The 14,051-nt window shown below is 27.0% G+C and overlaps 2 protein-coding genes across 3 annotated transcripts in view; one reads left to right on the forward strand and one right to left on the reverse strand.

Moving 5' to 3' along the window:
* Window positions 1-10,814, reverse strand: part of LOC111033309 — a 26,747-nt gene extending 15,933 nt beyond the window's left edge. Inside the window, exon 1 of the mRNA XM_022313990.1 lies at window positions 10,042-10,814. Coding sequence (XP_022169682.1) covers window positions 10,042-10,107 — 66 coding nt within the window. The 5' untranslated portion in view covers window positions 10,108-10,814. The remainder of the gene's footprint in view (window positions 1-10,041) is intronic.
* Window positions 1,885-12,605, forward strand: LOC111033310 (helix-loop-helix protein 1). Of its 2 annotated transcripts, none has more exons than XM_022313992.1 (3): window positions 1,885-2,042; window positions 12,153-12,241; window positions 12,350-12,605. In XM_022313992.1, exons 2-3 carry the CDS (start codon window positions 12,153-12,155, stop codon window positions 12,603-12,605), a joined length of 345 nt encoding a protein of 114 aa, XP_022169684.1. In that variant the 5' UTR covers window positions 1,885-2,042. The 2 variants fall into 2 exon arrangements, with proteins under 2 accessions (XP_022169684.1, XP_022169685.1); XM_022313993.1 differs by lacking the exon at window positions 1,885-2,042 and adding an exon at window positions 11,939-12,097.
* Window positions 12,606-14,051: the final 1,446 nt, after the last annotated feature.

Here is a 14,051-nt window from a genome sequence, read left to right on the forward strand (position 1 = left end):
TTCGAAAATAATACAAAATATCCTAATTATTAAATTGTCTGCACTAGCTGTACAAGTATAATATGAAAAACTTAGTAGATAGGTACTTAGTACACAAGTAATATTAAATTTGTAGTTTGCGTAACATTAAATATAATATTGTAGGATTGTTGCATTATTCATAATAATATACACATTAAAAATTACATAATATACACCAAATTCCTTATGCCTGTTTACTAAGTTTATTTGCTAATTTGTTTATCGATTAATTCATGACTTCACATTATTATACACTTAGCGTTAATATTTTAACAATAAAACGTTTAACATTCAATGTTTTATAATACTTTTCTTCGTATTAAATGATAAGTAAATTATTATACTCTTTCTATGTATTTTTAAGACATAAGGCTATAAATAGTTGTCTATGATTGTGTATTCTTAAGTATTGACGTCAAAGTATTTTCAAGATAAACGCGTTCAACGTGAATTCATACATACATATTAAAATTAAAATCATCGCCTTGAGCTTATTAATTATTTTATCAAATAAATAATCATCTATAATATTATAATTTTTGTACAATTTTGACTTCTGTCTCTCCATACATACCTTTCATATTATAAACGAATAATACACGCATACGTATGGTGAATTCATAATTGATGAATTATTTGTGTCAAAATAAATTGTGTTCACCTTAACATTTCTAGAATGATTATAATTTGGTCAATAAGAGTATTTTATTTTGAAATTTGATAAGAATTTTTAAAAATGATTATTTGACATGAAACAATTTATATCATATTATTATATTTAGCTTTGAAAAGATAATGCTGTACCTACTACCTATTGTATTGATAAGTATTGGGCATCGAGTACACCAACTCATAAGCCTTAACTCATAATTTACTTAAATTATTAGAATTATTATTTCTTATGATATCACTTTCTGTCTACAGTTTAGGGATGGCGAATCCGTTGCATGCGAAAAATTATTTATTTTAAATTATAAATTATTTATCGAGATACTTTTTCATTTGAAAAGTAAACTTAGAACTTAAAAGTGTTTAAATAATGTTTGAATTTAGATGAATTTGAAATGCAGGTTGCAAATTTTCACTTTTCAGTCTAGTACTATGTGGAAACAAAAATATGTTTTTATTATGAAACGTATTAGAAGATATTGAGTGCGATGCAGTTTGGTTGAAAATACAAGAAATAAGGTTTTGAAAGCTTGTGGAATGCTATGCATTCCAGAAAATTATTGCCCTTTAATGATTTAGTAGCTTTGACCATTTTGTCGATTTTTTCTTCAGTTTATTAATGCTAGTTACTTTTTTTGGAAATTAGTTTTATCAAATCTGATCTCAGAAACCGTCTAACCAACAAATGCAATGTATTAAAAGTTGCAAATTATAAACCAAATATAAATTAATTGGCATCAAGCACACAACAAAATATAACATCAAGCAAATTAATAATTATTGAAATGTCATATATTTTTTTATTAAATCTTTCGATAAATACATTAAAATTAAAATTATTGTCTTTTATAATACATTATGCATAGTTTTTATTATATGATTTAATGGCAAGCAGTAAAAAGAAATAACTGATAAGCATGTAAAAATAAACGATTACATAACTGCAAGTAACGTTAGAAAAATTCGCTATCCCTACATATATTCCGAAAACGGTTTGTTTTTATTTTTATTGAAAAAATCCAAGTTTATGAAATCGCAAATTAAAAGAAAATCAATTTTGAACATTTAATGATATTAATAACTATAATATTTTGAGCTTATTGTATAGAAAAACCCTTTCTTCGACAAAATTTGCATATAAAAAGGGATAATCCAAACTCCGCCCATGCGAAGGGGACTGTAATGATTTCCAAAGGGCGTATCTGTTCTGATTGGCCAGTCGCAGTTCCGCATCTCCGGATGCTGGGCAAAGTGAGATTTTCATGTGCATTCTCATATTTGCCTTTGACAGTTCGGTTTAACACAGTTGTTGGTGGTTCCGGATTTTCTTCTAGTCTCGCTCAATACTGAAGGTAAGTGTGAAATAAAATTACATACCTACTGATTTAAGTGTTGGTCATTTCAATAATTCATATCATAATACATTATACTGAATTATGTCTCATTAGTCATTAGGCTCGTGTACACGAATTATATCCCATCATGAGTTGTAGGTACACTATATTAAACAATAATCACTTAAGTTATTTATTAGTTGTATGGGTACAATTATCTAAAACAGAGTGGTCCAACTAACGGTCCTCAGAGTATTTTTTAGCTCCCCTTAGAAGACGTTTGTAGTCAATAACTATATTAAAAATCAACAATAAGATGGCGGGAGACGGCGGCAATAGGTCATATCGCTGACTAAAAATAATAAATTATATTAAATTATTATTTATCTATAGTGTGATAACTAGGGAACGGATTTTATTGTAGTAAAAAAATCAAAATATGTACATAAATATGTACTTATTTTTATTGAAATATGTAAAAAAAAAATCAAAATATGTAATAACCGCTTAACAGAAAAAATGAGTTCCAAAAGTAAGTATAAAAATCTTATCTCTTATCTAATTAATAATTATTAAAACAATGCGAAACTACATATTCTGTAAAATTTAAAAACGTAAAATGGTGGCGATTTGGTCGTAAAATGTTTTTGTACTGACTGAATGAACGCTCCACATCGACTGACGTAATGATAGCATACCAATTTTTCACAACATTTACAGTAAAAAACTTTCCCATCACTTTGAAATGTTTCATTCGGAAATTCTTTTAAATATGTGGCTACCTTATTATTGATTGAACTTACAACTTCAGGCATTCTAAACAATTTTATAAAAAAAACAACAAAATTTCGACATAGGTATGAAGAAAAAAACGATGCAAATAATTACGCCCGCCAGAACAGTAACTAGACATACACTGAAGACTGAAGACTGTAAGATTGAATAAACACGTTACCTACCGTGCTACCCATTTGTCCACAGTGTGTAATACGATAGCAGTGTATAAAGTACGTAAGTCCATTTAGAGAACGTAGATAATGTTTATCATCATTGAAAATTACAAATATTATTATTTTAGGCTTTCATCGACAGCGTATAATATATAGACTAAAGGGTATCTGAAAGCCATTAAGATAAGGCAAATAATCTTTGATGTCCCTGTAAATTGACGAAAAAAACCAAAAATACCCGAATATTTACGAAATATTCAGTTATTTACAAAATATACGAATATATGTATTTTTACCCAAATATGTAAAAATATGTAAAATAAAATTGGGCTTATTTTAATAAGAATAATCTAAATCGTGCACATTTTTTATCCGATTAAAAATATCTCATTCCAATAAAAATATGTATTTACAATAAAATCCGTTCCCTAGTGATAACTGATACCGTTATGTTTGTTATAAAATAAAATATGAATAGGAATCATTTTTTTTCTTTTGGTGAGCCCCAGAGTTTCTATCAATGTGTAAATTGCCCTGCCAAGCGCCAACTTCACAAAAGGTTGGACTACCCCGATCTAAAATATAAGATTATAGGTAAATAATTTTAAAAATGTCCTGTTCAACATTTATCGAGTAATGGTCTAGTCGACAGGTAACAATACTTAATAGTATTTGTATTTATATTTTCTATCATTAGTTAAATAATTACAAGTGTTAATATTGAAGACAGTATAAGATTAAGTAAATTTGAGTCATTATCAATTATTTGAGTCTATCATTTGTAACTCAATATTTTGTCAATAAATTGTTAAGAATTTAAGATTTTTTGCTCTGTATGACACTTCAAAAAAGTTTTATCGTATTAAGTCAAACTGTCAAATCACAATTGTCTTACTATACAAAAACGTATAAATTACAAACACATAATTATTTTGAGTAACTCATATCATATAAAGATTATTATAGATGAATATAATTCATAATAATTAAAATTATCAAAAAAAGTTAGACCATCCTTGAATTTTTATAATTTTTATTGTGAATTGAAGCTTAACTTTTTTTAATTTAGGTACAATAACAAGATTGATGAGGGACCTCGAATTACATTTTTAGGCTATTTGACTGATTGAAATATTGCTTATCAACCATTAAAGAAATAAAAAAAATTTTAATTTTAAAATGTATATATAAAATAGCTCAACAATATTATAAAAAAATATATCATAAAAATGTACTTAGAAATATAACCTGACAGCTCATTTTCGCATTGTAATCAATGATATATCATTGGATTCAAATTTAACATATAAATTACAGTTATCTACTTACTCAATGGATAAATATAAACTTGACACCTAATGCACAGCAGAACATGGTTATCTACTTTTAAACTTTAGTGTAAATAAATATATAATAATTTCATGCCTTAAAGAAAATCGCATTTCATGTAGGTACGCAGGATTGAGTCACGAACTATGCATATTAACGTTTCAACCCAGTACCCCATACAAATTACTTATTTAATAATCCTATACAGAGAACAATGCGTCTCATTAATTTAGAACCCAGTCTTTTAGACTTCAATGAGTCTTAGTGTTTACCATGATATCGTACATGAAAATCTTTGTTTCGGACCACAATAATTGTTTGTTTTAATTTGTGTGTATCGTAAAATGTAAAAAGTTTTCTTCATAAACATCATTATATATATTTATATGTATTTATACATTGTATTATCGTTATATTGTATGAACGTTAACATATGATGAGAAACATGTAGTCAGGGCCGGCCCAAGGTATTTTGACACCCCGGGCAATTTTTTGAAAGGAACCCTTAATCAAATGCTCTATAGTACCTACATTTAATACATTTTATACATACCTTCATATTTTGTTTTAAATTCTTATATTTATGCAGAGGTAAAGAATTGCTAAACTTATTTGGATACAATTTATTTTTATTTTTTATAATTCATATGTATTCAGATTATTTCTTTAATCGTATACAATGTAATAAATATTATTAATAATAATTTTTTTTAAATAAACATTTTTTTCTAGATTTTAAATCAGCACAATTTTGTGTTGCTTCGTTTAGATCTAATTTAGAAACTATATCATTTTCTATACTGATTAATGCTAAATTGTTAAGACGTTCATCTGTCATTGTTGATCTCAAGTACGTTTTTATTGACTTCAATTTGCTGAAACTTTTCTAGCAGCTTGCAGTAGTTACACGAATTGTCATCATAATTCTTAAAGCGACCCATAAGTTTGGTAAGGTATCTTGTAATTTGTTATCTTTAATAAATGTTAAGATTTCCAATGGACAGCTATCTTTTTTAGAGTATAATGATCTTACAATCTCAATTTCATTACACAAATCTATACCATTCAAATCGCACTCTGTCTTATCTTTATTCTGATCGTTAAGTTTTAAATGTAGATCCTTACACAATATCCTAATATAGGAGTAGATCCTTATATAACAGAATATTCTGCCATGGATAATTTAGTCATTTAGCTATAATATTGTCAATACTCAATTTGAATAACTATTACGCTAAAATTTTTAAAATATTTGTATATTAAAAGCGCCCCTAAAAAAGTAGCGCCCCGGGCAACTGCCCGGTTCGCCCGTATCTTGGGCCTGCACTGCATGTAGTATCCAAAAATAGAACAAAAATAATTTACGAAAAATAATAAATACTCGTATTTTTAAACCATTATGATGCGATAAGAGAATTTAATGTTGCATGACAACAAAACACCTAGAGAATACTTGTATTTTAAAAACAAAATTATTCCAATAAACCGAAAGTATTCAAATATTCAATGTTAATAAATTTTTATCCTTTAAACTCTTTTTGCTCATTAATTGTATATATTCGTGTGAGACCCAATTATACCAAAATTTAATCACTCATGTATGTAATGACCTAAAGAGCCTTCAACAATACTTAGCACCCTGGGCTATTAAGTCCCCGTCCATCACTATTTAAGGTGCCTATGCTAGAATAAAAATTAAAAAAAGGTGAGGGCCTCGGCAGCGTTCGCTGCCTCGCTGCCCTGGCCAGGCGGACACTGTGTGTATGATACTCATTTGATGTTAATAAATTATGTAATAAATAGATGTCATCTGTATTTAATAATTAAATTTGATGAAATTGACGTGAGGCGTTGTTATATAGAAGGAAAAAAAATAACTGAACATCAATGTAAATTAAGTTTATGTTGGGATGTGTTTTTTAATTCATTTTTTTTAGGATTTTCGCAGACAATGCAAGTTAAAAACAGAATCAAGTTATACCTATATTTAACAATTTAAAAAAAATAAAAACATTGTCTATTATAGTTCTTACCCAATCATATTATTGTTTCCAGTTTGTTAGTTGTTACATATAATTGAGACGATGCATCCGATTGTCTTTCAAATATAGGTATGTACTAGGTAGGTGTTTGGTAAGGATGTTTTAGTGTATTAACCAACTATCGATTTTTGCAAATAGGTACAAAAAAAGCTTTTAACTGTTGATTTTTCAAATATTGAATATTATCATACATTATTTTTAAAATATATTTGATCAGGAAATTCGAATAATAAGGTGGGAGGCTATATTTTTCTATTAACAATTTCTCGAATTTTTTTTATCCAGTTAAGGTTTGATAATACGATACTAAAAATTATATCATTTTTTACACTTTTGGATATTAAGACAGTATGTGGCGTAATTTTTGTTTTTAATAGGAGGGGGCAAAAGTTTATAGTTTCTCTTGGAAGCTTTAATATTTTTCTAAGGGTAACCCAACCAACCTCTAGGGGGGCCAGACACATGATTGCACCTTCTGGTAAAACATAATTAAACGATCGAAATTTTTTAAATAGGTTTTTCAAAATCATGAATAAATTTAAGAGTGATCGTTTTGTTTCTGAAATGTCTATAGTATCATCGTCTATATATTTGAACTAAAAAACTATAAATGTTAATTATTATTTTGGACAATAGTTGTCTAGTGATTACTCAATATTAATATACATCCCCAAAACAAGAAAACATACGAGTATAGGTATGTTATTTCACCTACGACTGGCCCAACAATTGGACTGCTTTTATAATTAGACATGTGCCCACCTTGTTCTTCTTTCAAATTACGCCATCGTATTAAGTATAATAGATGTATCCGTATAAATTATATACAAATATAACACATCCAAAGACCCCCTCCCAGCACCCTTATGGGAATCAATGAAAATAATGAAGTTACGAAGGAACCATTTGAATGTATTTGGGCCTTGGACATATAGAAATTTAGATTGACTACACACTATAATACTATATAATGAATTGTTATTAATTTTACATACATTTCTTTTAAAAATGTTACTGTTTTATCTTTTCCATAAGAATATAATATAATATATATATATATATATATATAAATTATTAAATCATTAACACAATACTATGCATTTATATTTGAAATGTTTGTTTTGTTTAAAGCCAAGCTTAGTGATGTACTGATGTCACTCTGCTGTACAGTAGATTACAAGTGGATCACTATATGGATGGTGTTAAATTTGAATTCAATAATATCAAATCATTGTATACGAAAATATATTTTGAGCAAACACGGCCAGCCTATACTATGACTTAGTAATTCAGTATATTTGTTTATGTTATTGTGATTGAAGTAATTTATTTTACTATTAATTATTACAGTAGGTTAAATTTATTTTTGCCAAAAATATTACATTTGAAAAGTCATTGTGTGTATAAAATATAATAATATACTAAACATTTTTCAAGAAGCTATTTTTTAATTATAACAAAATAACTCAAATCATTATTTTTGGTTATTTAATATTATGTAATTTCGTCCAAATTTGAACATAAAATAACTATAAAAAAAAATGTATTCATATATTTTTTTAGATTTATTGGTAACAAAAGTAACTACTTGTGTAGATGTATGCAACTTACTTGTTTATTTAAATTTTTGGTCCTTAGCTAGAAAAGTTGAATATTTTATAAATAGTAAACTACAAATTAATTTGTACATTCTCAATTTGATAAATGTTTTTAAACTCTGAACTTTAAATGCTTATAAAACAAAATCGTACATGTATTTTTAATATTTTTTAACTGATATTGGAACAATATATCAGGAGCCTTATATTAAAATGTTTAAGCTTTTTGACCCAACAAATAATTTTATTGACATTTATGAAAAAAAAAAACTAAAACAATTTAAAATTAAAAATGTTCGTAAACCGTTCAAAATGAGTCGAAATGTTTTGATAGTGTATTTAAGTATATGAATTTATTAAATAAATATATGGGGTAAATTTCAGGTATTTTTAGTTATTCGCTTTTGAAGAACAGCAAAATAACAAAATTGCTGAATGAGAAATCGAGTCAAAAAAATTATTGTGGATTTACACACGTTTTTTTTTTGTAATTTCCTCTAACAATAAGATAGAGGAATCTAGTATTTTATTTACAAAAAATACGAAATTTTTTTATCGATATTAGCTTTAAAGGACAAATAATAATCGAAAATTGCATATGCCCATAAATAGTTCAACCATGTCAATATATTTTGCAAATTGTATGGTGTACGTACAAACTGGATATTAATATTCAGTGAACATATTTTTATGTATCTACGATATTTTTTTTCAGAGTTACATCAGAAACTAAAATCGATTTTGTCAAAAATCAGTTTTCCATAAAAATTCTCGGTTTCCTTAAATTTAGATTCTGAGTGGAGCGATGAAATGTATTGATTTTACAATAATGTGTTTTTATATTTATTTATTTTTTTTTTTTGTGTCTGTTATCACAGTTTCTTGCAGTAAAAGTGCTTCGATTTTCTTCAACAGCAACTTTTCTGGTAGAAAAAATTTAAAATCCAATAGCTTTCAAAAGCAACAGGAAAAACAAACAAAAATTAGTTTTTGAAAAATCGATTTTGATTTTTAGTGTAACTCTAACAATAATGACTGTAGATACATGACATTTTCACTGAATATTTATGTAAGTATTTTCTATATACCATAACATTTTCAAAATATTTTGATTTGTGTTGAACTATTTAAAGGCAAATGAAATTTTCAATTATTATTTGTTTTTTAAACCCAAGTCAACAAAAAAATTTTCGCTCGGTCAAAAAACTTGAAAGTGTAATACAACGTTCCATACAAGTTTTTTCCATAACTAAGAAATCTAAAAAATATAGGAATACACTTATTTTTTACAGACATTTTAAGTTAAAATTTGGACAAGATTGCATATTAATAGAAAGAATAATGGTTATAATTTTGTTGTAACTTGGTCCCAAAACAGTCCAATTTTACATAGGTATATTAGCATTTTTCCAGCATCACTGATAATTTAAGAATAATATAAATTCGACTTACCGGCTATCATATTAATAATAAGTAATAACCATATAAAATATCCTAAACTGAAGTACCATCTCCGCTCAGAATCGTATTCGTATACAATGATATGATATCATTAAATTCAAATTTAATACTATCCATTACAGCGACCTCTTAGACACTTAATGTACAGCAGAGCGACATCCACTAACCCGCTTTTTTTTTGTTTGTTTTTCCTGAAATATTTTACTTTTTACCCGACAGAGTACCAACTTGGTGCATTTTCCTACCGGAAAAGATGTTGTTGAAGAAAATCGAAGCACTTTTAATGTCACATAAGGTGATGATAGATACACAAAAAACACACATCGTTGTAAAATCAATATATTCATCGCTTCGCTCAGAATCTAAAATGCTGTATAATGGTATAATCACTATAGAGTATAGGTATTATACAATAATGCAAAGTCATAGTATTTATAAATCGCATGTACATAAATACTTCGAGCATAATGTATTAATATATGTATATTATATTTATGGGTTTTTTCAAAATAGACTTAAATATTACTACTTTTATCGTTAAACGCAAAAAATAAAAATAAGACATCAAACTAAAAACCAAATTTATAAGCTATATAAAAAATTGTATTGAAAAAAAGGTATAACGAGTTTAACTTACCTCCCCTCCACATGGTGTACGACTATTTAAGCCAAGTATGAGAACTATATAAATTATGAAAGGCATCCCTCCACTTATTTTGAGCCACTTATATTAATGTATACGTCTGAAGGTTTGGCTATAAGATTTTTTGTTAAAACTGAATATAATATAAATGTCAACTTTATACAATATAAAATTATGTAAATTATAAATTATTTTTGGTACATATTCATAGTATATTATATTATATAATGATTATAATATGACAATTGTGGTTATTGTTATTGGTATTGCAACGGTTAACGACTATAACGCGGAATCAAGTCATCCCGACTAACGTGTTATACATATTTTATCATCCAATAAAAACAGTAGTTGTTGTTGTTCGGCACGTGTCCGGCCGGTGGCTGTCTTCCCAGGGGAGTTGGCGGAACGCCGAAAACGTGTCGACGTGTCGTCGTCAATATCCGAAGTAAAAAATATACACATCTATATACATAGTGAAACCTCCTCCCTGTAGACACACACACACGCACACGTCATCAATATAACATTAGTATCTGCAGTGTTATAATCGGAATCATCATCATCATCACGTTCTAGAGGAGTGAGATGTTAAATTATTCACAGAAGTTATAATATGAAAAAACTCGGAAATCGATAGTGCGCATACACACACACGCTCACATTATTTGTTCCTCGTATACGTTATACATATTCAATTACAATAAATATTATTTCGGGTTATGCATTTAAATCACCCAACTTTAAAATACATTTTACATTCTGAAGGGGCTCAGGGGTGATAGCGCAGATTTCACAACACTCCATTCTGTTTGTTTTTTGAAAACAATTTTTGACTGTGTTGAAAACTCTATGGCTAAAATGTGAATTTGCGAATTATTTAAGCTATAATTTAACAATAATTCAAATTATATTTTATAATTAATGAAGATAAGACTTAACAACAATATTACTCATGGACTATGATTAATTTCTCAAAATAGTTTTTTCTATTATAGTAATGTTGTATTTATTTGAACACTGATAATACATCAATAGTTATATTGATAGTTTATATATTGTATGTTTATTTAAAATATATCTATTTTAAATTATAGATATAATCTTAATAAACTTAAGTCATTTGTGGTTAATCACTTCAATAGTCTTAGAAAAAGTTTATTTTACCTGTATGCGTGGTTTCAACAAAAAATGTTGGGGTGAATTGATGTTGGTTAAATTTTTTCCTTTATAGCAATTATTCTCGTAAATTATAATCACCATCATAAGGTTCTCTCAAATAGGTATACCTATTTGAAATATTGAAGATACCAGTGGTCCATTCAATTCTTTTATCAGACTTACATAATAATTTATTATTAATTAGATACCATGTATATGTAGTATGTATAATTTATGTAAATTACAACTATAGATAAGTTTCTAACCTTAAAAAAAGTAATTCACACATAACACAGAGTACCTAGTATGTATTACAATTAATTAAAGTTGGATTTCCCATAATAGATTACATTTTAAATGTTTTACTATACCTACATAATATGCCTAAGTAGCATGTGTAATATAATATTCATACAAGTATATAGAGTACGGAGTTGTAAAAATTAAAGTTGTATACATATTATATCTGCAACTGTAATTCTTGCAGAACGTCAGTTATCTTATTTTATAATACATTTGAAAAATTAGCCAATAATTAAATTACAAATATATATAGATTATAACTTATTATTATTCGTGGAGCAATCATTATATTATATTTAGATAATTCGTTTAGTTACAATAATTAAACACATAATTATCCTACTGACGTACAAAATATATGTTCAGATTAACCGTTTATTTTACTTCTAGTTACATTTTAAGCAATTAAAAATAGCAGTGTTAGTATATCACATATTGTTTGAATGTGAAACTCGTATTTATGCGGTGTATACAAGGAATTTTTTCACCCATTCGAATTATAGTATTATATAGTAGAGACATTTGTCCTAGATTGCGTGCAATTTATTTTTCGATTATTTAAATTAAAAATCATAAACTAAACAAAGTAATTCAGTTTTGAATTTGAATTAATTATACTGTAATGTTATTTGTATTTTTAGATGGATTTTTTACCTTGTGGTATGTACTCAATGGCTGATTCGACGCTTCCAGACTCCATGGACGGACACAGTTCACATACGAAAAAAAGGTGAGTACCTAAAACACACGACTTATAAGCAAAATAAAACAAATTTGCAATGAGTAAAACAAAATTTAAAAATATCAACAACCGTCATAAAAATCGATGATTTTCTAGCCGCGAAAAGAGTACGGTGACTGGAATGGCCACTTTGACCAGGGAAGAACGGCGGAGAAGACGGCGGGCCACCCAAAAATATAGAATGGCTCATGCTACACGCGAACGAGTCAGAGTTGAGGCGTTTAACGTAGCATTTGGCGAATTGAGGAAACTTTTGCCCACGATACCGCCTGACAAGAAATTGTCGAAAATCGAAATATTAAGACTCGCCATATGCTACATCATGTATTTAAATCAATTTTTGGAAACGTAAATTGTTGATGATTGAAAACTTGTTGACCATCTAGAATTAGGTTTAGGACTTTAGGTACATAATATATATTACAATGTAGGCACTATAAATCTCCGAGAGCTGAATACAAAGTATTATAATATTATAATGATTATCCACCTAGTCAACAATGATTCGATATAGTTATCAACTCATACTCTTGCAACAGCTATAACACGAGTAGGTTTTATATATATAATATGTAATAATCATCAATAATATTTAGATTTTATAAAATTAAATCAATATATTATATTATCATATTGTATTATACAATACGCTGTTTTATTTTGACAAAAAAAAATAAAATTCTTCCAACATTTTCGTTTTTTACTTACTTCATCAAAGATATTATTATAATATTGTATAATGTACCAATGTGATTGTGCTTAAACTTTATTGTTGACTTCGGTTCTTTATGACACAATGTCATCAATGTTTTTATGATAACATTATACGATTTGTTTATTTTGTCCATATTCAAATCTATTATGATCGATTTTTTATTGTAATATATATATATTTTTTAATAAACATGTAAATTATTATAATTAAATCTTATGTAAAAAAAAAGAATAGGTACGTAGTATACATACTATAATATTATAGGTAGTCTGTAAATAAATTGCAATCATAGGCGTGCCAGGTTACCCTGCAGGCAATGGCCAGACATGCGAATTTATTTTGATTCAAAACTTTTTTTTAGAATTTTTTTTTATTTATTGGTTGCACTAATTTCATACAAGGATAAAGAAACTTCCAAAAAGAATTACTCTTGGTCAAATTTGCCAAATTGTTTAAAACTCACCTATGATTATATACAGGTTAAAGTCAGTTCCGCTACTCGCATAGGAACCTATAGTATAATATTATGATTACCTAAACGTAGAGCCAACAATAAAATATGTTTTTATCAAACTTATAGGCTGAATAAGTGCAATATGACTTATTGATAAACATTGTTGTTTTAACACAAACATTTAATTTAATTTTCCTACCTACTTTATAATATAATATATATACTATATAGATAATAAGAATCTTTACTATAATTTTTATTCCATGTATATATAAATCGAACTTATAAATTATTATTATTATATACACATTAAATGTATAATTAAATAATATATTATGTATTCAAAAGCTTTATATTATATTATATAAATATTTTATTAATCATTACCATTATATTGTGTGCGTTCAAATAATTAACAATACCATAAGATACGCATTCAATATTGTATTATTATAATAACACATGATATTAAAATATTGCAATAGCCAATACCGGTTAAAAAATTGAATCGTACTACATTTTTTTTTGTTTACGGCCTTAAAGGCCAAACAGATCGTATTATTTACTTGACGAATATTTTTGATGTTATAAACCTAATAAATGATAAGAAACTATACGTCTATACATGT

Source organism: Myzus persicae, unplaced genomic scaffold, assembly GCF_001856785.1.
Source record: "Myzus persicae strain clone G006 unplaced genomic scaffold, MPER_G0061.0, whole genome shotgun sequence".
Lineage (NCBI taxonomy): Eukaryota > Metazoa > Arthropoda > Insecta > Hemiptera > Aphididae > Myzus > Myzus persicae.

Coding starts and splice junctions, on each gene's coding strand:
- LOC111033310 (XM_022313992.1), top strand. CDS start 12,153: ATGGATTTTTTACCTTGTGGTATGTACTCAATGGCTGATTCGACGCTT. Junction 12,242..12,349: donor AGTTCACATACGAAAAAAAG/GTGAGTACCTAA, acceptor ATGATTTTCTAG/CCGCGAAAAGAGTACGGTGA.